The 27729-nt window shown below is 31.5% G+C and overlaps 2 protein-coding genes across 2 annotated transcripts; both read left to right on the top strand.

Moving 5' to 3' along the window:
• The first annotated feature begins 1343 nt into the window (after positions 1-1343).
• Positions 1344-7854, top strand: LOC129318360 (mitogen-activated protein kinase 20). Its single transcript, XM_054963083.1, has 10 exons — positions 1344-1982; positions 3171-3579; positions 3947-4074; positions 4230-4289; positions 5126-5275; positions 5385-5540; positions 5742-5953; positions 6075-6173; positions 6922-7079; positions 7162-7854. The coding sequence occupies exons 1-10, from the start codon at positions 1959-1961 to the stop codon at positions 7608-7610; spliced, it is 1845 nt and encodes a 614-aa protein (XP_054819058.1). The 5' UTR covers positions 1344-1958; the 3' UTR covers positions 7611-7854.
• A 7917-nt stretch (positions 7855-15771) lies between these two features.
• Positions 15772-17448, top strand: LOC129318826 (peroxisomal and mitochondrial division factor 2-like). The gene is made up of 2 exons (XM_054963792.1): positions 15772-16018; positions 16174-17448. Exon 2 carries the CDS (start codon positions 16182-16184, stop codon positions 16848-16850), a length of 669 nt encoding a protein of 222 aa, XP_054819767.1. The 5' UTR covers positions 15772-16018; positions 16174-16181; the 3' UTR covers positions 16851-17448.
• The last annotated feature ends 10281 nt before the right edge of the window (positions 17449-27729 follow it).

Below are 27729 nucleotides of genomic sequence, written 5' to 3'. Positions count from 1 at the left end.
TAGGATGGAATTATACTTTTCTATCATTTCAAAATCAATTATTTCAAGGAATTTAATTATTTTTAGCAACAAAAAAAAGTAGGTTAGATTAAGACGCCATAACTAGCACCATTTTTGTATCGTAGTTTGTTCAAGCAATAAATAATATAATCTTCCTGTGACAAAAATGGGATACTATGGCTGCAGAAGATTTATTTTTAAATAACGAACATGATACACTCATTTTGTTTGGTCCATTTTTTCCTGTATTTTGGTCACCGACATCTTATTCCAACTTTAAATTTGTTAACCTAAACTTTTTCAAGCACCGGATTTAGTAAACATTTAAATTATTGATGTTCAAAGCTTACTACTTCTCTACAAATTCTTCTTTCAAATTTTTGACATTTATATTATTATATTTGCCAATAATGGTTTGATCCGTACATTTTTTTCAGCGTTGAAATTTATTAGCAATAATCAATTTTTTTTTTGGTGAGAAGTATGCCCTCAAAAAAAGTATTTGTAAGCTATGGATCAAATTAATCTAGGCCATAAACTTAGGCCATTAGAGTGAAAGCAAAAAAAAAAAAAAATTCTTTAAACATAGTCATTCATTCCAATTCTATGAATTAAAAAAAAAATCTTGTCAATAGAGTTAATTTTATTTGAATTTGAATAAGTAACACCAAATATCATATAAATTTATACCCCATTTGATATTTTTAATCTTATTAAAAAGTGTATTTATAAAAAAATTGTATTTATGACATTTTATTAAATTCAACTAATTTTAACTATATTCCTTAATTCTTAAAAAATTCTTGCCATAATTGATTAATTAATTAATTAAATTAGTCATGGTGATCCATTTTAGGAAGTAAAAGAATCTGCCTCTTGAATTGTGGTTGTATTAATTATTAATATTTTCATTAATTAAATACTCATTCAGCGATAATGGAAAATCCAATGGTACCAATCCCTTTACGCCATAGACAAAAGCTGATAATGTGAACCTGATCATCCCTGCAATTAAATTAAAGTATTCATACTTTAATCTCCACTGCCACGTGGTCCCTCCATCTACCACCTCCAACCTCTAGAAATCCGCCACGTTTATGGCACAGGCTCTCCCTCACATGCCACCTGTAACTTTAAAGAAGCGACAGGCAATTATTCTAGAAAATCGAAAACCTCCCATGACCAGAAGAGAATCTCCTTTCTCTCAAACCTGACACTCAATCCCTAAAACGCCCCCGTATTTTTCCACAAATAACAATACACCCACTCGTATAGGAATCCTTCGTATGTCGTATTTATACGGTCTTGATATATAATATAATAATCCACTTCATTCATTTCTCTCCTTCCCCTAGATTTAAGCCTCAAAGCTCTCAAAATTTTCACGACGATAATCTTCACTTTCAATCTTCCTTTGTCTCTTTTAAGTTCTCTCTCTCGTGCTGGCTCGCTTTCAGCGGGTGTCGGTGTACAGATCTTGCGCACTACACGCTCATCTTTCTCTCTCTACTGTGTGATTTCTTCATTTGCTTGTTCAGCTGCACCTAATCGTGGTTGCCTTTTCTTTTTGTCGAAGCGTGCGTTTGGGCTTCTGTGAACGCAGATCTTGGGGGTGTGTGAAAATGAGAGAGTTCTCGTTTCTTCTGGGTTGGAGCCTGGTCGCTTTTTGATTGTGGTTGGTGGCGGCGGCTGCTGGTTGGTGGTGCGTGTGGTGGTACTGTTGAGAATTGGAGAGGGAAGGTGCATGTGGGATTTCATTTGGATTCTATGTTTCGTGAAGGATCTGGGGAAGAGAATTCGCTGGGATTGTGGACTTGTGATCCGGAGCAGGGGTAGGTGGGGGAAATGTGGCTGAGTTTTGGGGAGAATTGAGACCTCGGCTTTTTAGTTTATGAGTTTGTATCTCTAATCTTAACTCCATAGGACGGTTTTGGAGACCGTTTTGGCGTCGCCAGAAAATGCAGCAAGATCACAGAAAAAAGGTGGATTGTTAATTTGTTACCCTGCTTGATAAACTTTTCGAGGCCCTGTGAAATTCTGTATTTGAAATAATATTACTGCTTTTTGAAGTTTTGTCTGAATAATGGAGCTACCTATTGTGACAAACTGGATCAGCGGCTTGATAAATTCATGTTTGTGGTGGTTGATACATAGAATTGTCGATCCTCTGAAGCTAATCGTTTGGATAAGCTTCAGCCAAGTTGGTTCCTTGGGATTTTCTGACGTATCATTCCGTGCTATAACTTCTCTTATACTCTCTATCTCTTACCATCATTTTTCTGTGACTAAGGGACGATTCAAACCGTTGTTGAAATAACTTGCATATCGGGGTTTTACTCACCCACCCATCTTCCTTCTCGCCTTGCTCAGCTCTTTGAGATGTGTTTTCCGTATTTTGTCTCCGTAGAAGAGAGCTTTCTTCTAATAGATGGTTATAGCTTTATTCCGGCATCAGATCAGAGTTTGTCTGTTGCTATTTGTTTTTATTAACGGTAAATAATATTGACTATATTTTAATTGCTCTCTTTTTATTCTGCTTTCCGTTTCTTTACATCTGGTTACGGTTCCTGTTCTTCCTGTCTCTTTTTCCTTTGAAACTTCCCTTGGGGTGTGATTCCTTCTTTCCACTCGTACGATGAGGTGTTACTGATCATAAATAAGTTATGATTGGATCTGACTTCGAAATTGCCATCGAGTACGAAATATAGGTATACATCATCCACGTAATGACCCTTAAAGCATTGGTTTGTTGTTGCTGAGTACTAAAGCAATTAGCAAGAGCCAATTGGCTTATTTGAAATCTTTACTACGAGTAGAATGGGGAAAATGATGTATTAGACAAGAGAGTTGTTTTTGGGTCACATTGTAATCTATTTAATGGCTTGAATACTATTTTAGTTTTTATCAATGAGTCTATTAAGCTAGGTACATTATCCTTGACTTACAACTATGTTAATGCCTATTAATTTTATCAACGAGTCTGAAATTATTCAATATAAATTAAGACCCCCTTGCGAGGAAGTTCAGGAAATTTGCATTTTGTTTTGAGTTACATTGAAAATTTTTGATTCTCATTTGTTGCTTTCACTTGATTAGAGAAAGTTTACACATTGTCAATTTTGTGCTTTCTTGATATTACTATATGAAATAACTTTTTATTGCTGCTACAGAGTACAACAGAGATTGAATTTTTCTCTGAATATGGTGATGCCAACCGGTATAAAATTCAAGAAGTCATTGGAAAAGGAAGTTATGGTGTTGTTTGTTCAGCAACTGACACTCACACAGGTGAGAAAGTAGCAATAAAGAAGATTCATGACATCTTTGAGCACATCTCTGATGCCGCCCGAATTCTTCGTGAGATAAAGCTGCTCAGACTTCTACGACATCCAGATATTGTTGAAATTAAACACATTATGCTGCCTCCTTCTAGCAAGGACTTTAAAGATATTTATGTTGTTTTTGAGCTAATGGAGTCTGATCTTCACCAAGTCATTAAAGCTAATGATGACTTAACGAAAGAGCACTATCAGTTTTTCCTTTACCAGCTACTTCGAGCATTGAAGTATATTCACACTGGTATTCTTTGATATCTTCTTATTTGGCCAATTTGATGTCTGATACTTGTTCGTGAATTTCTTACTTGAATTCATGTGGTCTTACTCATGGGTATAAGTGAATAATTTTTGTTTTTAACATTCATGAATCATTCAATAGGGAAGAGTTTGGGATAGTGCATGTTGTTTTGTTTGAATGTCCAAGTATTCCTAGTTCTTCAATATAGGTTTTGCCTTATCCTGAGATTGTATACCAATTTCCCTCACTCATTTTAAGCCATTCGTTTGCCTTTTTTGCCGTATGTTTGTTCTATTCTTGATTTTTCTTTTTTTTTTTTTTGCTGATGTTAATTTCAATATTTCTTATTGGATTCCTGGCTACATTGCAGCAAATGTCTATCATCGAGATTTGAAACCAAAGAATATATTGGCCAATGCAAATTGTAAACTCAAAATCTGTGATTTTGGGTTAGCTAGAGTTGCCTTCAGTGACACACAAACTACCATATTTTGGACGGTATGCAATTCAATCCTTTTATCTGTTTTTATTTTATTTTTTGCCTTTTCCTTTCTCCCTTTTTCTCCGCCTTACTTGATATTAGTTTTTGAGTTTAAATATTGTTTCCAAAAGTAGAAGACGGTGTTTTATTTCTTACTTCTATGCGTATGTAGGATTATGTTGCTACAAGATGGTATAGAGCTCCAGAGCTTTGTGGATCATTTTACTCAAAGGTATGCCTTCATTCAGATTATTTGTGGCAGTGAGAAACAGACATTTGCGTAGTCTTCTCACCCTACATTAGTTCAAGATCATTAAACTTGCATTTAAAAATTGCACATGCGTGCTCTGTATTATTTCCTTTCCCATCAAATTGCCAACTGTAACATCTGCGACCTATGTGCTATTCCTTATCTATCAGTTAGTAGTGTGACTGTGTTATGACCTGCTGGTTGTATTCTTTGTTGTTTTATGAAATATTAGATGAGGAAAAATTGTGCTACTTTTGTTCAAATGAAAATAAATCAAGTATATGAGTTAACTAAGCATTCATGTAATAATTGGAGAAATTGATAACAAAATGAAATTATTCTTGCAAATTTTTTTTTCCTTTGCCTTTCATCATATTTGATGTTTAAAGTTACTCACGAGGCTCATGGCTGAAAAGGAAAAGTTACTCATGAAGCTACTTGGTGAGAGGTGATTAAAACCCTCTAGCATTTTGACACCGAATAAAGTTATTTGTCCATGTGCATTACTGTGCACACAACGGACACTTGAAGTTGTTATCTGAAGAGAAAGTTGAAAAGGACCTGTAATCTTATCCATTTCTTTGTCGTGTTCCTCTTGTCTGATCATAGCTGGAAGAAGTATCGAAGACCATTTAAGATATTCAGTGAAAGGAAAGACAATAAATATTGAAAATATATATATATATATATATATAGAGAAGTATATAAACTTGTAGATGAAAGCCAAGTTTGTATTTTTTTAGTTTTGTATCATTTTTGAGATATTGAAAATACAAACTTATTATTGTTATCATTTTGTTTAAAATTTCATATTGCAGTATACACCAGCAATTGATATTTGGAGTATCGGTTGCATCTTTGCGGAAGTTCTAACGGGAAAACCACTTTTTCCTGGTAAAAATGTTGTCCATCAGTTGGATCTGATGACTGATCTGCTTGGGACTCCCTCACTGGATACTATATCCCGGGTAAATTGATTTCCCTTGCAGTGTTTGTGAGAAAATACTTGTTTTTAGCCTTGCTTTTGTCTCCTGCTAAAATTTTTTTCCGCATAACATTCTTCTATGTTTTATGTAGGTTCGTAATGATAAGGCGAGGAGATATCTAACTAGCATGAGGAAAAAGCAACCTGTACCATTTTCACAAAAATTTCCTAATGCAGATCCTTTAGCACTACGATTACTGGAAAGATTGCTTGCTTTTGATCCAAAAGACCGGCCTACTGCTGAAGAGGTTTGTTACCTTTCTCTCTCTGTTGCTTATGTATGTGCATTGAGAAGTATTATCGGTTAATATATAACTGCAGCTCAGTATTCTACAATTTCTTAAAGAAGGCCTTGTGTATTGTAGAGGTTGTACATCAACCTGGACAATGTTATCTTCAGTTTCTTGCTTCAGGTGCTAAAAGTTTTTTGATCTTTGTGGTGTCTGCAGGCATTGGCTGATCCTTACTTTAAGGGATTGGCAAAGGTTGAGAGGGAACCATCCTGCCAGCCTATCAGTAAAATGGAGTTTGAGTTTGAAAGGCGAAGAGTTACAAAGGAGGAAATACGAGAGCTAATCTTCCGTGAGATTTTAGAGTATCATCCACAACTATTGAAAGACTACATAAATGGAACAGAGAGACCTAATTTTCTTTATCCAAGGTTTTTTTTTTTTTTCGTTGGATGCTTTTTGACTTCTGTGTCATCCTTCTTTCGATAGACATCAAATCGAATTTCTTTTGTTATTTTCTACTTATACTTTCTGGGATCGTATTCTTTACAGTGCTGTTGATCACTTCAGGAAGCAGTTTGTTCATCTTGAGGAAAATAGTAAAAATGGCCCCATCATGCCTCTTGAAAGAAAGCATGTTTCTCTTCCAAGGTAATTCTTAAATGCAGTGACTTGTTGCATTTCTCCAACTATTTCTTTGAATTGTAACTTCATTGATGAAATTAATACCTTTGGTTTTATTACTCTTAGGATAGGGATGAATGTTCTATGATAAATAATGCTCCCTCTGGTTTCAATTGTAAGAAAAAAAACTGTTTCACAATTTTCTAGAAAGTTAGTTATTCTTCTTAGTTATGTTTGAAATTGATTTTTTTCCCCTTAAATGCCCCTGTTAGTAATGATGGTTATTTATTGCGACAATTTCAGCTACTCCTCTCTTCTAATTTTGAATGAGGGGCATAATTGGGAACATCCATTAATTACATTTAAAACTGGGATTTTTTGCTTTTAATCAAGAGTTTGAAGACCAAGAAAATTATGTAGTTTTTGCTTATAGTTGAGAATGGGGGGAGTTTGTGCGTAAAGAAAACTGATAGAGATTGAATATAGGTGCATCAGTTTTCTAAGATTAATCCACTCTGTCCTGGATGAGTATTATTAAGCATGACTTGCATCTTTGTAGTACACATTAATATATTTGTTTGAGAAGCATGGGTTTATATTGTTGTAAACTAGTGCCCATGAAACCATTCTCCCTTGGAGTTATTTTGCAATTGTCATATTTAGTTGCTCATTTTCCCGATATGTACATTTGTTTAAAAGATTCTCACATTCCGAGCACATTCAGGGGAGGTAATTATGTTTTAGTTTTTTACTGATATCTCGGAGCTATTGGTAGGTCGACAGTTGTGCATTCAAATATGGTTCCACCAAAGGAGCAATCAGATGTCAATTCTGGCAAAAGCAGGCAAACATCTGAGGAATATAATAAGAACTCCAGAGGTGCAGAAATTTCCGTGACAAGGTCAATTCAGGGGCAGCAAAGAGTTCCAATAGGTATTGAATTGCTGCCATTGTGTTCAGTTAATGTTTCACATTTATAAACAACTGATTTGCTAATGTTGCATTTGCTTCTCAGCAAAACCCGGAAAAGTAGTCGGGCCGGTTGTTCCGTACGAGTATGCAAGTGTTGTCAAGGACTCTTATGATCCTAGGACATTTATCAGAGGTTCCATGCTTCCTTCTCAAGCTGTTCACCCTGCATATTACCACCAAAGATCCAGCTCTGGAAATCAAGAAAGGTCAGGCACAGCAGAATCTGATCAGGGCGTACCGGTGCAAGCCAAACATGCGCATTCTGAAGTTCGAGCCAAAATAGTGCCGGATATAGCTATTAATATTGATACAAACCCTTTTTTTATGACGCGAGCTGGAGTGAACAGCATCGAACCGGACGATCGCATAGCTATGGACTCAAACTTAATGCCGACAAAGGCTCAATATGGTCGGATCGGTGCTGCGACGACAGGGACTACGGCTCATAGAAAGGTTGGTCCTGTTCAGTATGGCATGACTGGTATGTTTTAGGCTTTATCAAATTGTATGTTTTGGCCAAGAGGGAGAAATGGCTGTAGAGGGAGGTGCTTAATGTGGGAAGGCACTTGGGTCTCTTTGTAGGTTGTGTAAAATAAGGGTGAGCGAGGCTGTGAGGCTGTCATTCCCTTCAAATAGCTAAGCTTTCTCTGGTCAGATGCTTTAGACTTTGGTAAGAAACTGTATAATTGGAATTAACTCCTTACACGTAACCTCTTTCATCTCTCTCTCTCTCTCACTCTGTCTACTCAATTATTATGAGTAGTAAAAAGGATAAATCGCATGTAAATTTCTGTTATGAAGTTCCCTTAAAAGTATTGCAGGAAAAATATAGATTTTTACCTTGGAAGTTAGAATTATATGTATTTTATCAAATACTTCCTCCTCTTTTAAATGCACAGAGTTGGATGAGGTGTTTGTTTTTGTCTTAATTGTAAGATTTCAATCGTTTTTATCCCTCACATTTATTATTATTATTATTATTATTTCAAATTGCCTCTATTGATTGCTGGAGATAGTTTTCAATGTACATGATAAAAAAAGAACAGTATTTTAAAGAAATGAACACGTTTTTTGTACAAAAAAACTTAACTATTTTACTTTATTTGTATTTCCTCTTGTCCATAATATTGAGTATTAATAATTAGGGGGAATGATAATGATATTAAGAGCCTTTCAAACACATTATTGCATTTTGGATTTGAAAAAAATATGATATTATTTTGTAGGCTTTTGAGCCTTTATTGTAATTTTTCTTCACACCAAAAATACAATTTTATTTTTTATGAAAATAAATGGAAATGAATGAATAAAGAGTGGTGGGATTGATGACAAAAGCAAGAAGGCTACCCAGTTGAAGGAGGCGAAGGTTTCTCAACTTTAATAATGAGGAGTAACTTTTGAATAGCGTAGATTTCAAAATCTCTCCATCTTAAACTGTGCTTCGGTTGAAAATTTGTTTATTAAGTTTTGATTAAGGATGCTATCCACTATTTTTACACTGAAACAAGAAAGAGCTGACAATTGAACTACAAGCAAAGAGTGATGTAATGCTTTGTTAGCTTTCAGTATTTGTTGATGTTGATTGCTTCTTGCTTGCCCATGTTTTCTTCTTGGAATCATAGGTAGAATGTGATGGAACAAGCTTGCTGGCTTTTTAGCCCCATATAAATTGATGAGAGGATTATCTAAAATAGTTGGATTTTAGCCAAATATTTAGTTGGATGAGAAAACTTAAAGCTAGGAATAAGGGCTGAGCTTGGAGGCTCTGTTTAAATAAAAGTTAGGGCTTTAAAAAATTTTTTTTTAAAGGAATTGGGCTTGAGGGCCTAGCCCTGATAAGCCCTATGAAAAAAGACTCAGGCCCAGGTAGCCCTCCAAGCCCTAATAAGCTTAGTTATCTTATATGTATATATACACATACTTACATATATTTGATTAATAATGATACAATTTGATTAATATTTATTGTAGGTGATAAAGAAGTTGTAAAGATAATTGATATTGAATCACCACCTCCATTTTCAACAAGTGTACTTACATTTGAGGGGTCTAATGTTTTATTTGCAGATGATGAGGATGAGGAAGATTTGGGTTTTAATTGATGAATGTGTGTTATTTAGATTTCTAAACATGTTGTTTAATTTTTAAAATATTGTGAGGATTTTAATTTTTTTAATTTCAAAATATTTTAATTAATTTATAATATTTAATTTTATTTTAATTTTTTAGAATAGGGCTTCCGGGCCTAGCAGGCCAAGCCTCAGAAAAGGGACTAAACATGGAGAACCGAGTTTAAGGGCTTAGGCCCTTAGGGTCGAGCTTATAAGGGCCAGGCCTACCTGTATTCCTAGCTATAGGAAAACCTTCAGTTTGAAATTTCATTTGTGATTTTATTATTGATATAAGTTAAAGGTTGTTGAATCATTAAGTTGATTATGAAAGTTTTATATTAGATTAGTTATTGCACAATAATGATAGTTAACTTATTTTTATTGGACTTTAACATGTGAATTGAATAAAATATAACCTAATATGAAGAAAATTTGCTATCAGAAATGTTGAAATATTTGTTATGCAAAAACTAACTTTGAGTTGTTGTTGAATGTTGAGTTGTGTATTTTGTTAAGCTTAGCCTAATGGTAAACTAGAATCGCATGGAACTTTCAATTGAAAATACATGAATCTTGTGTTGTGCATAGTGGATATTGTGCTGTATATTATTTGCTTAATTTTAGCATTTTATTAAGCTTAACTTACTGATAAACTAAAATCGTATGGATTTTTAATTGAGAATATATGAACCTTATATTGTGCATAGTAAATATTGTGTTGTATATTGTTTGTCTAAATTGAGTATTTTGTTAAGCTTAACCTATTGATAAACTAGAATCGCATAGATTTTTAGTTGAGAATATATAAACATTGTATTGTGCATAGTAAATTTTGTATTATACATTGTTTGCCTAACTTGAGCATTTTGTTAAGTCTAATTTACTGATAAACTAAAATTATATGAACTTTTAATTGAGAATATATAAACCTTGTATTGTGCATAATGGATATTGTGTTGTACATTGTTTACTTATTTGTGCATTTTGTTAAGCCTAGTTTACTGATACAACAATATTGACAAATAACTTATCACAAACTTTTTTGCAACCGCCTTTAACTAGCCGTGGGAGGTCATGGACAAGGAAGATAGAGTCTTAATTTCAAGATAAAAAGATTTATCATCATTCAAGATGTGGGGAGGTCAGACATAATCACAAGACATGCAAGAATCTTAACTTAGCATGAGTAGTCACATTATATTTTTTTGGTGTATACAGGCAACTATACTTATGTATTTGGAAGCATTCCCAAGTAATATTTTTTAGATAATTGGGAATCATAGATATTTTTTTCATAAAGAGAAGTAATTGTTAGATATTTTGGATATAAGTACTAATTTTTTGTATATATTAGACTTCACATATTATGTCAAATTTTATATGGGTACTTGTTTTAGTAGTTAGGCTAGTACCAACATGAAATTATTCATATTTGATGTAATTGTCTTTCTTAACACTGGAAAGGCATGGACTTTGAGTTGAATATACATAAGCATTGTTTTGTGCTTAGTGGATATTGTGTTGTGTATGGTCTGCTTAAGTTGTCCATTTTGTTGAGTATAGAGTACTGAAATACTAAAAAGGATGGGCTTTGAGTTGATCATATGTGAGCATTGTCTTATGCATAGTGTATGTTGTGTTGTATATGATATGCCTAAATTGTTCATTTTGTTGAGCTTAGGCTACTGAAATACTAAAAAGGCATGGACTTTAAGTTGAGTGTACGTGAACATTATCTTATGCATAACGAATATTATATTGTATATGATCTGCCTAAGTTGTCCATTTTGTTGAGTCTAGGCTATTGATATACTAAAAAAGCATGGATTTTTAGTTAAGTATATGTGAGCATTGTGCTGTGCATGATTTCATGCAGGTTTTTTGAATTCAAATAAAAAAGGGCAAAAATATACTTTTAATCTTAAGAAAAATTGTAATAAGAGTCTTAAAGCTTGCAGTGTAATATCAAACTTTTTTAGGCCCAAACTGTAATTATGTGTGTTTTTAGGGCTCTTAGTACCATGCCCCCTAATAATTATTTTTCTGTTATTAGCTAAAATTTTAATTTTTTTAAAAAATTAAAAATTATATACATTTTTAATTATATTCTCATCAAATATTTTATCTTAAATATTTTATACCAGTGATTTAGGAATAACAACTAAAATTTTAATAGACTTTTTTTAAGAAATAATAATTGAAACATATAATTAAAAATAAAATTATAAAAATTATTTAATGTTCTGTATCTTAAGTTGAATAGGATTTGTAGAAAATATCTTATAGATTGTAACAGATATGAGATACCTAACTTTTATGTTTAACACTTAAATGAAGCGAGTAGTTAGAATTATATTGTAAAATTATATTTAGGACTCTTACAAAATTAAAATTTCTACTTGATACGTTTGATGTAATAAAACATTTGTACCACAGTTTTGCCTTAGGAAATAATTTTCCCTCAAAACTTTTGGCCAAATAAGAGGAATGTGGAACGAGTTTGATTGAGATTTGGCAGATGGGCTTATAATATTTAGGGAGAATAACAAATAAGAACCCTTAAAAAAATATCAAGGATACTTCACAACTGAAACATTAGAACTTACAACTTGAAAGTCGTTATTTTTTATTAATTTTTTTTATGGGGGTCTTTAATTGTCACTTTCCCCAATATTTAAGCAACAATCTAAAGATGACTTGCAAACAGTCTTGTTAGTGACATATAAGCTTTATTTACAGCCTCTCATTTATAATCGACCTTTGTGATTATAAATAAGATATTATTATTGATCCAACTAATAAAAATTTGATTCATAACTCATAAAATTATGGGATTAAATTTCATTATTAATGTCAATACTTTATTTGTAAGTAATTTATAAGTATCTTTTTAAGTGCTTTTTAAATTTAAAGATATATAATAGTTTTGATGATTTTCAAAATCCAATTCATTTAAACTTTTCTCTATAAAAAATGAAAAAGAGGTCTTAAATTCCATTTCGCTTGTCAATAGTATCAGTATCTATTTACTAATAGCAATTTGGTTTAGTGAAAAGAGTTAATTCTTTACAATGTGAATAATTATGATTTGATTTTCTATTAAAAAAAGTATCCATATGTAATATTTGATAATGTCTTGAACAATCATACATGTAGGTAAAATAAAAACAAAAACTCCCAATTTTATTTGTATGACACATTTTAAAATGTTCATTTAATCTTATTTATAATTTATGGTATGATTTTTTAATTAATATGTAAAAGATATTTTAAAATTATTTTTTATAAAAAAAAACACATCATTTTTATATTTATTATATAAGAATATATTTAAAATTTTATATATTTTTATTTTTTTATATTAATATTAATGAGAGATTAGTATTTAGTATACCTTAACCAACCCTCTTTCTCCCTCTAATTGGGGTGACTTGAGGTGATGGAATGGATAGTAGCTTGGGGAATGAAACAGTACGGAGGTGGTGTGATAGTCACTGACTAACTAATTATTGTACTATTTGGCCACACCTCAACTTTGAGCATTTAGTACATATTTTAATGCCTGTGAAAGGTGCTATTTTTTTTATTAGTTATAATTTATTTTTAAATTTTTGACTTTATTGAAAAATGTACTTTCCTTGAACACTTCATTGTGTAAATAAAATAAATAAAAAACTAATATTTTATTTTTTTATTTATGTTCAATATTTAGGACCAAAAGAATAAGAAAATTATCAACAATTATTGAATTCAATGTAATAATATTGAAGAGTATTAAATAAATAAAAAGTGAGTGCGCACGTAACGTGGTTGCGTGTTACTGGAATGGTGTCACATTGTCGCGTGCAATGTGCGTCTCTTTCGTTAAAAAAAACTCAAAAAGTGAGTTCTATGACTCTGGTTCCTTCGGTGGGATTCATTCGGTCTAGCAAGGTCCCATGTTGGTCCCTCTTCTCCAAAAATGTCATCAGAGTTTATTATTTATACTTAAATAAGAAGAAATGCTTTATTATTTTTTATAAGCAAAATTATAAAACTTAAATTTATTTTCACAAGACAAATCTATCTTATTAATTACAATGATAATTTAATTTAAATTTTTAATTTTAAATATAATTATTGTATCTAACTGACTTTTTTTAAAATTATACGATATGGTTAAAATTTGTTTAATTTGAAAGTAGAGTGGGGAGGGAGAATACAGACGATTTAATATTTGAGAAAATGACATTAAACGACCCTAGAAGGAATTAAAATAACACTCAATGCCAAAACTTGGAAAAGAATAATGAACTAATGAAGGACCAAAGTGCATTGCGGAGCTGTCATTTCTTAAAAATCAATTGTAAATTGCTAAACATATGTTGCGAACAATTGGAGATTAGTTGATTATGAATAAAAAACTATGTTCATGATTTCTAAAATAGTTACACCTTATGTTTAAAAATTTAAGATATTTTAATTGAATCTCACTCTCAATAAAGTGATTATCTATTTTTAAATTAATTATATATTTTTATATTTATCCTTATTAAACGCTGTATAATAAATATAAGTCACTATCAATAGGAATATTTTTTTTAAAAAATAATAATTATACTTTAAAAAACTAAAAATTGTCTTATATTTTTAAACATTTAACTCTTTAAAAAATACCTTATATTTTTTAATGGATGGACTATAAATTTATAAGTAGAATAACAACAACATAAATTTCCAAGGAAAACTATGATCATTCACCATTAGTGCCCTCTAAAAATAAATAACTTCTGAATTTCATCCTTTGAAAATAATTTTCCTTTCTAAAGTCCTTCAATGCCATTTTCCATTAATAATCCTTGGCTCGTGCGTGCGTGCGTGTGTGTTTTTTTTTGGCCCAACAATCCTTGATTACTCATACATCTCTTACAAATACATTAAAAATTTATGCTTTTGACTATGGATAAAAAAAATTATGTCCATCTAATTGAATTTACTATGCTTAAATATAATTAGATACTTCTCTGATACTCCCAAATGATTATATTTCTTAATGAATTAGTTAATTGTAATTAAAATTACATACTATTTTCAGGTGTATCTTTATAAGGTTGTCCTAATTAAAAAACGATTAACAATCACACTTCTAATTAAAAATATCTTTTTAAAGTCTTATTAATAACATCTTAAAAAAATTTAAAATGTTTTATGCTTTTAGGTACACTACCTTAAAAAAATTCCTTATTATAGCACTCTTTTCTTTGTATAAAAAAAAAAAAAAATGAAGAAGAAGAAGAAGAAGAAGAAGAAGAAAGTTCTCTTAGATAAAATCATACTCTCTTTGTTTTCAAATATAAGACAAACTTATTAAAAAATAAATATAAGAGAAACTATCACATATTTTTTTATTTTATTTTATAAACAAAACTAAAATTCCAACGAAAATTTATTAAATTTCTCTCAAATTGTTTCTCATGAAATTAATGTTTATCATCATTAGATGAATTTATTTCATTAATTAAATGAATAATTTAGTCTAATTTTATTAATATTATATGAAATTATTATACTTAGTTAACTTTTTTAAACTCTGAAAATTAATTATTTTTTCTTATATTTTAAAAACACAATAACATAGTGATATAACAAAGGAATTTGGCATATATAATCATTTTTTTTGGGACAACGGTATAATCATGATTTCAATGCCCAGAGTGTCCCCCACCCACAAGTATTTAAAAATCTGAACCCTTCATTCGCCACTTCTCCTTGTGGGTTCCACATCCCATTGAAAAAAGTGCTGCTTTGAAACTTGTTTTGCCACAAAAATTCTTTTCACTGCATGTTTGGTTTCCACCTTTCAAAGCTCAATTTGATGGCCATTAAAGTCTCTTTCACATGCCTTTCCATTTAACTCACATCCCACTTGTTTAGGATTAATCACATCTCAAAAAGATACAAAATCACTTTCTTAATCACAACTTGGCTTGGCCTAACAGGAATAAAGAATAATAAGACTTCACAATTTGGTTTTAGTCTATTAATGGCAATACTTTGATTCACATCAGGAAAGGCATTTTACAGGTGTGAAGCTCAAAGTGGTGCACTAATTTTTTGTCTGAACATTCATATGATCATATCATCAATTAATTACATTAATAATAATAATAATAATAATAATAATAATAATAAATGATTTCAATACCATCCATAATCATCAATCAATATCAATATCAATATTAAATAATAGTACGAAATAATGTAACATGTATAGATAATGATTCTATGTAGAAATTAAAATAATGTTACATCATACTGTTTCCAATTCATAAAATATAAGAGGTGATTCATGTTCCATAATATAAAATCTTTTGATAAAAATAAAATTTCATTAATTATTCTTGTTTAATATTATTATTATTTATTATATTGTTTATTTAATATTTTATAGATAAGATTATATAAGATGAACAGTATTTTAAAAATTTATTTTTATGTTTTAAAAATAATATTATAAAGTTTATTTAACGAAGATGTATGATCAGTCGGATCCAATTCTGCATTTTGTGATCAGCGTTTTGCAAAGCATCCGAGACTCGAGTTTTGGGACCAAAAAGAAAGAAATGGGGAGTTTCCTTTATTGATTTCTGGGAAAATCTTGGTGTGATTTTCCGGAATTTCGCACCTGTCCTTGATTTTCTCAAAAACTCTAGCATTTATCGGTGACTCATTCTCTTCGACTTTGAACGCCGACGTCGTCCTCAATTTTTAGCCTCTCTCAAGTGATCGTTTATCTTTGTTGTTTGGACGGTGAGATGTGTGATTCTTTCTCTTTCGGTCTTTGTTGAAATGATGAAATCTCTTCCAATTTCATTATTTGTCAAATTAACTCAATAATGGTCATTATGCGATTTTTAGTATCTTAGCTGCTTTATCGCTTTGATTACCGTTCCTTGTTCTTCCAGAACTAACAATGGCAAACGATAAGGTTGATGATCAGCCTGGTTTACGCCAGAGTGATGGTCACGTTGAGGAATTGACTAAAAAGATCGATGCATTGGAACGTGAGAGAGACGGATTGGTGAACGAAATTGCAGGGAGGAAGACCGAAATCAATAAACTGACGCTGGCGATTGATGTCTTGAGAGAAGATGAACCGAAGATGCGAGAGAAGTTGGAAGGTTTGGAGAGAGAGTTCGAACGGTCTCAAGTGGCCACGAAGGCAGCGGAAGTTGTGGCGGCGAGAAACGCCGGTCTTGAGATCGAAGTTTCCAGGCTTAGCCGTGATTCAGTGTCTAAGAAGAGTGCTGTTGAGGAAGCTAGGACAGAGTGTGCTAAACTGAGGACTGTCTTGCAAGAGAAAGAATCGATGGTGTCAGATCTAAAGTGGGAAGTAGAAGAGTTAAAGCAAGCAAAGTTAGAAATCGAGAAGAAGGCGAGGGAATTAGAGAAGAAAATTGGGGTTTTGGAGATGAAAGAAATTGAGGAGAAGAGCAAGAAAATTAGGGTAGAGGAAGAATTAAGAGAGGAAATTGACGAGAAAGAGAAGGAAATTCGTGGGGTCAGACACAAGCTTGAGAAGTTGCAAAGGCTGCTACAGAGAGAGGACTTGAATTGGAGGAGTGGATTAAGGAAAAGCTAAATTTGCAGGAGGCACTAAGAGAATCAGAGGAGAAATCAAGAAGCATGAAGTCAAATATTCTAAAATTGCAGGAGAAAATTGAGGAAGCAGAAAATGTAATCAGATCACTGAGGGAGAAGGCAGATGAAGCAGTCAAGGAAGCTGTGGAAGGCATGGATAGTGAAGCAAAGGCTTTGAATGGATTGAAGTTGCAGTGGCCTATGGTTGCAGGATCTACTGGAGCTATTGCGGCAGCAGCTGTTGTCGTCTATGTCTGCTATGGAAAATGTACGTGATTCCTGTGAGCAGAGCGACAGAGGAAGGAGATAACTATGAATTGGAAGATGAAGAGCACAAGTTAGGATTTTTCGGTTTTAGTAACAACAATACTTCAATTTTGTTAGTCTAAAGCCGAAACTTCCATTCACCAGGGGAAAAAACACTAATATGCTTTGCTGGCTTTGTATTTTTCTTGAGCCAATAAATTTTGATTTATATCGAAGTTGTCATACTTGTTATGTGGATGTTAATTGGTGGTTGAGATTTGAGAAGACTAAAACCATTTGTCTACTGAAGGAATACAGTTCTTGGCTTACTGCAATTAGTAGGTTTTTGTCTTGCTGACAAAGAGTTATGATATGATGTTTGTCTTCGTTTAGAATGGCCCCTTGCTTCAATAATAATGGCATCAAGATGACAGTTTGAGATTAACTAGTAGTTAAATGCCACATCTTCAAAGATGATTCTAGCCCTGTCATATACTGAGCTTGGTTAGAAGGAAATGAAGGTGTAAGTTGTCCATGATCGTATGACCTCTATCAGTTTATTCAGGTTTTGAAGTCACCTATGGGTGTAGTTTTTCAAGTTAAATATGCATGCTCATTTAATGTCTTGTCTCTCGATATTTGTCACTAATTTTTCACTTTGGCTATTGATGCTGGTTCTTTGGCCTGTGTTGTAGGTTTGGAACTAAAGATTTGGATGTTCTTAGACACAGATTTCACTTTTTTGCTTGTCTGTTCTGTTGGTTGTATCCTTTACGTTGTGATTGTAACTAAAATTTTTGTAACTTTGTTGATATACTCCTGTCTTTATATAAAAAAATCTTTTAAAATCTTTTTTTATCTTTAAATATAAGAGGTTGTTAGTATATTTTTTAAAAATGAACTATTATACCTTTATTAAATTAGAAAGAGAGAAGATAAATACTTTCATTAATTTACTTTAAAAAAAAGATTCATTTTTATTTACAATAATTAAGAACAAAACTAAAATATTGCTGTGCTTTTAATTAACTAATTCACTTTTATTAGTTTGCATGGTTCAATTAAAAACATTTTGTATATAGAGATGGAGGAAGTAACCTTTCATGTTCGATTGGTCTTGTCTATGTGAAATTTGGCCTATAGCTATGAGGGAAGATGATTTTTTCCCTTGAATGGGCTTTTTCTTGTTCTATACTATAATATATAGAAGTAACACTAATACAGCTTTTTACCACAGCCTAAAATCTCTAGTTCATGATGTATAAGGAAGTTAATTTAGAACTAGTTTATCTTAAAGCACTTATATACCACATTCTACAATTCATGAGTATCATGATATGAATAGCACACTACGGCACAATATATTTCAAATCTCATGTTTCACCAACATAACTTGCAAGATTAACTAAAATATGACAACACCTCTCCCTAGTAATTGGACAAACCAAATTGGTACAAAGAGCCAAATCAAGCATACCTCACAGAATGTGAACAACACAAATGTAAAGGACATCCTAAATTAAAACTTAGATCATCATATTAATTATATTTAATCAAGAACTAATTTAAAAGGATTATCCAATACAAGATTAACCTAATAAATTCTTAACATATATTTTCACAAACGATTCAAAACAAGGGGCCGAAGTCTTTAAAATATTTTAAGAATTCATATTATTCAATTAGACATATGCGAAAGTATGATAAAGAAAACACATCTCAATATGAGAGAAAAGCTTTTCGCTTTATTTTCTCTCTATGCCGTACTTCACAATATATATAAATATTCACAAATAACACTTGGCTACTTAAATCCTTCCATAACTGGCAACGAGGGGCCAAGGTTCAATCACATTCATCACAATGACTATTCCTAGTCATCAACTCTATATATCATATTCATCAATAGCCCATTATAGCATGAATTTTTTTTTCATTCACATATATTAATATTAACTACTTACCCTTGGACATAAAAAAACACACAAGGGAGGAGACCATAACAACATTTAAGTTTTTAATTAAGCAGATAATAAGTATTTTCACTTGTACAAATATTTTGGCCTATTAATATAAATACAAGCATCAAACCACATTTTCAAGGGCCCAAAATAATTTTCACCCAACACAAAACTCATAATGCAAGTGAATCAAGAATATATTATTCTAGTTGGCAATATCATAAACTAAATATCCATATTAAAACAAAAAGAGCAAGGCTTACGGAAGTGATTATTATCACTTTTTAATGTTCTTTTCCTTATTCTTCCCAAATGAGCTAACTCCTGTAATATGTTAAAAGAGAGGGATAAGTATAACCACTCAGTAATTAAAGTACATCTAAGTTATACAAATGCAGGATAATTAATCATGAATGCAGTGGCTAATACAATTTATCAAGGTACAACATGTAAACAATCGCATTAATAACATATTACAGGAGTACAAAATTTGAAAAATGACCCATATAACATATTCGCATAATACTACATATTCTCATTTTCATAATTATAATCATATTCTCACCAATGCATGATTAATCTCTTCCTTATATCCCCCCTTATTTTTTCTAACATTGAAATCCATGGGCCAATAACAGGAAGGGGTCGTCCATGTAGTGGGACTACCCAATGCCTTAATCATATTTGAGCTATTGGGCCAGGGTTACTTTACTTACTTTAGAACACGATTTCTCCCAAATCACACACTATGGGGTGTCATACCCAAAACTCCAAGTAGGCCAGTAGGGTCAAGTCCCTTAATAGGAACAATGCTACAGTACCCTTACAAATGTAAGTACTGGCTATAACTCCTAGAATTATCGGTTAATAGCTAAGTACCATATGAATTTTGCATAACCGCTAATTCCTTCACTAAGGCGAACTCCTGCCATATGATCATGCTCATGAAGAAATATATTTCAAAACCTAATATATATAATTCACAATTTATTCCACATGCTTATCAACTTTTTTGCTCAACAAGCACCAAGAATCATCATATTCAATATGTCTCTTGTATCAATTTTATATGACACGAAACCACATTAGATCATATAAAACTCAAGATGCTCATGTACAATTCATTACTATGCAAAATTCATAATTATAATTAGAGTGTGCCATATCATCATCACCATCAATCGATTATTCACACTAAGTCACAATAACTTGTCACAAATCATAGGGTCTAACAAAATTACATATGCATTACAAACAACTATTTCACAAAATTATCTATATATAGGATATAATATATAGGCGGGGTTCACCAACATAAATAAGAATTAACAGAAAAATGGATAAAATAAATTTCTTCCGTTACCTCAAGCTTTGAAAGGTCAAAAATAACCTCTCAAGGGACCATATTTCAAAGCTTTCCAAAAGTTGAATAGGGTTAAAAGAAAATTAATCTACAATGGATTAGATTTCTAATGGGGTAAGAAAGATTATTAACCAGAATTTTTTACGCATACTCTAACACCGAAAGGATTTTTTTATAGGATTTCGATTTTAAGACCTTAGGTTATCCTTTTGAGGTTTTAAAATTTAATTTCATATATTTGAACCGATCTATTTGGTTCAATAGCCGCCTTCACAATAATTCATTCAAGTTGGCTAAACACATCACAAATAATTTGTTAATATTAAAAATTTCCCTTGTAATTCTAAAATTCGCACATAAAAAATATTCAAAAATGGCAAACTAATCCAAGCCTAGAATCATTATTTATGTTATAATAATTATTTTCATCTTAAATAATCATCTAAATATTAATAAATTAATTTATATTTTCATATTTAACCAAAAAATCTTTCCCATAGAAATCTAGGGATAAACTCAAAGGGCCTCAAATTTTAATTTTATCAATAAAATAAGAAGTTAAAATATTTAGTACACTAATAAAAATCTCAATAATCAGATTTACTCATTAAAATTTATCTCTTTTTCAAACCCTAAGTTTCTCATGATCTGCAAATCAAAAATTTAAGAGAAAAATCTAACTAAAAAAAATATTAAAATACTTATATAATTTTAGCATACTTGAAATTTAATTAAAATATTCTATTATAAAGTTTCACCTTTTAATTTAACTCCTATCAGTGGCGCTTTCTCTCTCGCTCGCTTCCTGTATGCGGACGCAGAATGAAAAGGAAGAAGAAAAAAATCAAAGTCAAGAGGCTGCGTGCGCGCACTCACACACGCCAACGTCTATCTCCTTTCCTCTTTTTTTTTAATATAATATTACACCCTACACGCACATGTACAAATCCGTTTCTAATTTATTTTTTTTAATTTCACATATCTTTTTTCTCTTGTAACAACAATAATAATAATTTTATTTTTTTAAAAAAATTATAATTAGAATTTAATTTATTTTAAATTAAATTCAATAATAATATTTTAAAAATAATTATTTATTTTTAATAGCTTTTTAAAATTACTTCATTTACTTTTAATTAACTTAATAATTTTAAAATAAATTTTTTGAGGTGTTACAACAAATAGCAAAGTAATCACAATGATATACACGCAGCCCACAAAACATCATCACACTTTGTATTCGGATTTGGGGTCATCAACATCACCAAAAGCATCTGAACACTTAAAAGCTTCCGAACACAAGAGCGTAACTAGCGAGCTTTGGGGATGTGTGCAGCACCTAGAAGCCCTTTAATCAACAGCTCAATACTACGAAAACAAACATGAATAATGTCAGTTTACTTACATGAATCAGTACATAAAAAGCCTAGTTATATATGATTTTAAAAAAAATAAGAGAATAAAACACATTGTTAGGAATTATATTAAAAAAATTAAACTAATTTAAAATAGGGTTGTGCAAAAGTTTTTTAATTTTGTTGACTCCATCTAATCTGAGATAAATTTAGTCCAATTCGATCTACACAAAATATGATCTCTCAAGACCAAAAGGGTCAGATTTTTTTTTTTGAATTGAACTGGACAAGAGACTGAGTATTTGGACCACTTGGTCTGATCCTATATATTTATTTAATATAATTATAATTAATTTATTAATTATTATTACAAATAAGTTAATTATAATAATTAATAATTTTTTGTGTTTTATATATGTGAAGTCATGAATACTAAGCTAAATTTTAGCATTGACCAACCTCAATCTTCTCCTTTTATTAGTGAAATTTGTTATTAATTTGGTGTAATAGATTTTTAGACATGTTGAAGATTGTTTAATTGAATCATTTGTGTTGTAATTGAAATACTTTTTATTGTTGTTGGAGATAGTTATAAATTTATAATTGTTGTTGTTGTGATAAATTTTACATGACTATAAATAATTTTAGGAAAAATATAACTTTTGATCCCTACACTTTATTTGTATTTTGCTATAGGTCCTTGTATTTTTTTTTGGATGTTGGGTCTTTATACTTTTATTTTTGGTATTTTACATTCACTTAAGGTCTCTACACTTTGATCATTTTAGTCATTTAGGGACTTATTAAAACATTAAAAAATTAAAGTGTAAGGACCCAGAATACCAAAAAAAGTGCAAGGATCTATAGTAAACATGAGTAAAGTACAAGAAACAAAAATTATGTTTTCCTGTAATTTTATTATGTTAATTGAGTTTATTATATTAAAATAAATTGTTGCCTTTATAGATGAAAAAAAATTTAGAGATACTGGACAAGATTGAGATCAGTCTCCTAATTTTACTAGACCTCTCCAGTCTTGTTTAGCTTCAGGTTACACCAAGATCAGACCAGACTATGAGTTGTTTAACTCAATTCTTTTCATGAGAAGGACTAAACTTCAAGTTAGGTTGAAATCATGTTGGGTTAGTCCTTTGTGCAACTTTAATTTAAAGATTAATTTGTTCTTATTTAACCACGTATACATGCTAAGTCATTCTTGTACTTTTTATGTATTAGATTATTTTAAGAGTCAATTTGTGTTTTAAAATTTAAAGGACTTATATCATAATTAAGAAATACAAGGGACTAACAAATAAAAATAAATTTGAAAGATCAAATCAATAATTGAAATAAATTTGAGGGACTAAAAATTTCATCATCTTTAAAAATAATGTTATATCAGAATGAGTTTTTTTTTTTTTTCCTCCTTGAATGACATCTGACTATAGACGTGAAAATTTGGACTACAAATTTGAATGTTGTTTAATGAAACAACTTTCTTTTCGAGATGCATAGGGAGCAACAATTTAATTTGAATATTATAAGAATAGATTTCGTCAGTTTAAAAATTTAAAACTAGAAAATAAAATAAATTTTGATTCTTTCAAAACAGATGAAACTAATTATGTATCCTATAGCTTTGATAAAGATTCATAAAGAGATAGTCATTTCCTTACGTAATGAAGATTTCACTTTTATTATGCATCGAATAAAAAAAAAAAAGATAACTTTGAATTTAAACATGGCAAAAAAACTTCTTAACTAACCTAGTGTTGTTTCTTGTTCCCATTCAATGGAATCTTTGAAGTCTTATGACCACAGTGACATATATTCGATCCACCACACCATTGAAGAATTGAAAGTAAGCGTGCCTCCATGCTCTGTTCAGGAACAAAGAACCACAAAACTATCCAGGATCCCACTGCAAATCCAACTCCCATCCCAAGATACAATGATCTCAAAAAAGCATCTTCGTCATTTCCTTCAACCTGCTTTGTATTGTCGGTTTTTTCTGGTATTGTGCAGTTCTTTGAAGAGGAGCTCCACAAAGGTCTGGATTCCCAATATAACTCCACGCGTCAAAACTCTGAAGCTGTGTCCCAGTGGGATTTGTCCATTGAGATGGTTGTATGAGAGATTCAAATCACTTAGAAAAGATAGACCAGCCATGCTTTGAGGAATGTTCCCATGAAGACTGTTATGGGAGAAACCAAGAGATTCTAGATTTTTCATATCTCCAATGGCTCAGATATCTCTCCTGTCAAATAATTGTAAGACAAGTTCAAGATTGTAGCTTGGTGAGCTTGAACAATTGTGCAGGAATTCTCCTGATAGTATGTTAGCTGACAGATCAAAACTCCGGACAAGTTTTAGATTTTTCACATACTCTATTGTTGACCCTTTGTGTGCAACATAATTCTGAATTGAAGTGAAGGGAAGGTGGAGATATGATCTACTTCGATGGTTAAAGCATTTGCAAGAACTCCTGTAATCATACTGGGTTATATTGAGTAGACCACTGAGGAATTGGTCCTGAAAGTTTATTGTTTGCAAGATCTAATACAATCAAACTAGAGTGACTACATAGTTGGGGAGGAATGGTGCCCGTGAGTTCATTGGATCTTAGCTTCACAACTGATACATTTTGTGGTAACGTGTTAGCATACTTCCAGAAAAGTGGTTGCCTTCTCAATTAATCAGCACCAAATATGTTGCAATTATGAAAGGTCCAAGGTGCATGACCAGAAAACTTATTATTATGTAGATCTAGCACCTTCAGGTGATAAAACGATGAACCCCATCCTTGGAGGAACTTGACCAACCATACGATTATTCCCTAGGTATATATAAGACAAGGAAGTCCAACTGCCCAAACATTCAGGAAGTTCTTCGGCCAGATAATTATTGATATGTCTAAATACCCCAACCAATGCTGGTTTGATCGGATCAGGGTGACACAATAAAGACGATAAAGATCCTGAAAAAGAGTTGTCAGCTAAATCCAAAACTGAGACCTGATTGGATACTCGAGGAAGCCGTCCTTGAATTTATTAAATGACATAGAAATATACCCACCGTCCAGCAACATGTTCGATACATCTCCACTAATTGAGTGGTGAGACAAATCCAAATTGCAAATTGCCTTTTGTCAAGGTTTTTTGGAAGTGTACCACTCAAGTCATTGAAGCTGATATTTAAATATTCTATTTGTGATGCGTTTACGAGATTAGAAGGAATGGAACAACGTGAAACGAGTTAACAGAGAGATCAAGCACAAATAATTTTTCAAACTGGCCCAGCCAATCAGGTATCGGTCCTTCGAGTTTGTTGTCAGATAGATCTAACGCCCCTAGATTTCGATAGCTGAAAAATCTGGAATTGGACCTCTCAAATTGCAATGATCGAGTTGAAGATAGGAGAGATCTTTGCTAAGATTGAACAACCAATTAGGTAGTCCATAGGTAAAATCATTTAGACCGAGATCAAGCTGTGAAAGTGAGCTAAAATTAGCATGTTCTAGATATAAAATAGATCTGGTCAATTACAATCATCCAAATATAAGCCCTCCAGAGGTAGCGAAGCCAATGAGTGAAACCCATTCGTTTCACTAGGAAGATGAATGCCACCAAGTGCGAGCGATGTTGGGAAGGAAGTTTAGAGAGCCAATGAAGATTATCAATGGGAAGATGCATGTTGTATGATAGGCCGAGAGAAGAAAGCCGAGAAAAATTTGCAGCAGAATTATTTAGAGATGGGTGTGCTTAAACGTTCAAAATCATTGTAGTGAGTCCAGAGCTTCCAGAAATTCAAGTGCGAGTAAAGAAGATAAGTTGATTTCACCTCTCAAGGATTCATTTTGCGTGAAGTAATTGGACAAAGAAGATATCGGACCCTGCTGGTGTCGAGATCACACGTAACTCTTGCCATGAACAGCATCTTGGTTCGTAGAGGACCAAGAGGAGAGGCGGCTGGAAGGATCAACAACGTTTTGTTTGAACATTAATAGCAAAGTTCGATTCCCTGTCATGGCAGCTGAAGCTTCTGTGGAATGTGAGGGCACATAGCAGCATCAGCAGAAGAAATGAGATTCGTGATTGCGAAACTAAGCATGTTCATTATGCTTGTTGGATTACCAAGCAAGTGCTTTCGAAAGGGGTTTCTGCAGGTGTAGGGTTTGTCATTTCCCCCGAGGTTATTACATGTGAGTGGAGGAGTTTTTTTTTTCTTCCCCCCCCCTTTTTTTGACTATTTCCACGATTACAATTTTTTTTTTTTAATTTTATGAAAACTTGAGACTAATAATACCCTTGCAAATGGGGACAATAGGAAGAATATTCCTTAAACTATATATTATTGGGTTTTAATTTCATTATTCCAGTAAGGGGGAAAATTTCAGTAATAAGCAGCCAATTAATTTAAAATCAAGATCAAATTTAAGGATTATGAAATTACACGTAACTAAAAAAAATTATAAAGTTGCTATTTAATTCCCTGAAATGAAATTGGAAATTGGGCCTCTCAACACTTTTTCAACACTCCATTTGTGCTCGCTCCTCTTTTTTCAATCACATGCCTTTTACCATATTTTTCTCTGATGTTTATTTATAAAATATTTTAAAAGTAATTTTTAGTTCAAAATATAGAATATCTTATAATAATTAAATTATTTTTTTAATTTTATTTTTTTATTACGTGAAGGTATTTAATGTAGTTGTATTATTATTTAAAGTTAATGATAAAAAATGAGAGTATATGTGACTTTTTTATTATATAAAAAATAACTTTTTTCAAGATGTGTGAAATGATTAAAAATATTTTATAATAAAGATCGGAGGAGGAAGCATATGTAAGTGGAAATTTAGATGTATTCATACAAAATTTTTCTTTATTCTATTATTTACATATTCATACATTCAGGGAAAATACAAAAAAAAAAAAGAATGTTAATTATATATTTTTTTTAAAATTTCAAATGTATATACTCATTCACGCTTGAAAAGTCGTCTCCCCCAGATCACACTCAATTTATTGAACATTGGAGTCTCCTTTCGACAATAACAAAACTACGTATCTTGCAAATTAATATATTTTTCCCTTTTATATTTTCCCCTTCTGTAGAGCTATTATTGCAAAGTTAAGAGATTTTTTTTATGATTTATCAAACACATAAAAATTTCCGCTCAATAGAAGAAAGTTTCAATGCTTGCCTTTCTTTTTTTTAAAAAAAATACGGAAATAAAAAAATCAATTCATTGTCGTTGTTATAAGTCTTTAAAGTTTGTTTTTTCGGCCCAACCGAGAGTCTTTTAAAAAAAAAGCAATTATATCGTTGACGAGTCTTTTTGCGTGTGGAATAAATACTAACCAAGTCAATGTTACCGCAGTCATCGACTTTTTGTTGTTTATTTTTTCCCAAATTCTTTGCTTGTATGAAAACGATGCAGTAGTGTGGTCGTTGAAAAACGCATTATGTCTATTTCTAGAATGCCTTGGTTTAAATGGAATTTGGCTAAGCCACCTGGGGCAAGATGGTCATTTTGAAGGTTGAACCCATAAATTTTCTTCATCCTCTTTATATTATCTCATATATATATATATATATATATATTTTCGATGGAAATAAATACAGCAGGGATTAGGGATAGTTGTCAAACTCTTAAATTGCTTTCCGAATTTAACGTTTGTAGCTTATAAAATTGTATAAATTCACTTAAAACTCAAATTAAATACAAAATCGGTTAAATTCACAAGTTTATCTTTGAGTTTATCATTTTTATGTTTTAAGCTTATAAAATTATATCAATTAATTCATAAATTTAGACTATATGTAAGCTTGTTAAACTTGTTAGGCTCGTTTGATTTTTTTTTGAGTTAACGAGTTAAATATATACTGATATAAGAATTCGGCTTATAAAAGTCATAGAACCTAGTCCAAAGAAAAAAAAAAACCTAAAA

This window comes from Prosopis cineraria, unplaced genomic scaffold (assembly GCF_029017545.1).
Source record: "Prosopis cineraria cultivar Desert tree isolate PC_DT_omini unplaced genomic scaffold, ASM2901754v1 PC8, whole genome shotgun sequence".
NCBI classification, from domain to species: Eukaryota; Viridiplantae; Streptophyta; class Magnoliopsida; order Fabales; family Fabaceae; genus Prosopis; species Prosopis cineraria.
The sequence above is the reverse complement of the archived record's forward strand: the minus strand, read 5'-3'. Positions and strand labels throughout refer to the sequence as shown.

Coding starts and splice junctions, on each gene's coding strand:
- LOC129318826 (XM_054963792.1), top strand. CDS start 16,182: ATGGCAAACGATAAGGTTGATGATCAGCCTGGTTTACGCCAGAGTGAT.
- LOC129318360 (XM_054963083.1), top strand. CDS start 1,959: ATGCAGCAAGATCACAGAAAAAAG. Junction 3,580..3,946: donor ATTGAAGTATATTCACACTG/GTATTCTTTGAT, acceptor GCTACATTGCAG/CAAATGTCTATCATCGAGAT. Junction 7,080..7,161: donor GCAGCAAAGAGTTCCAATAG/GTATTGAATTGC, acceptor TTTGCTTCTCAG/CAAAACCCGGAAAAGTAGTC.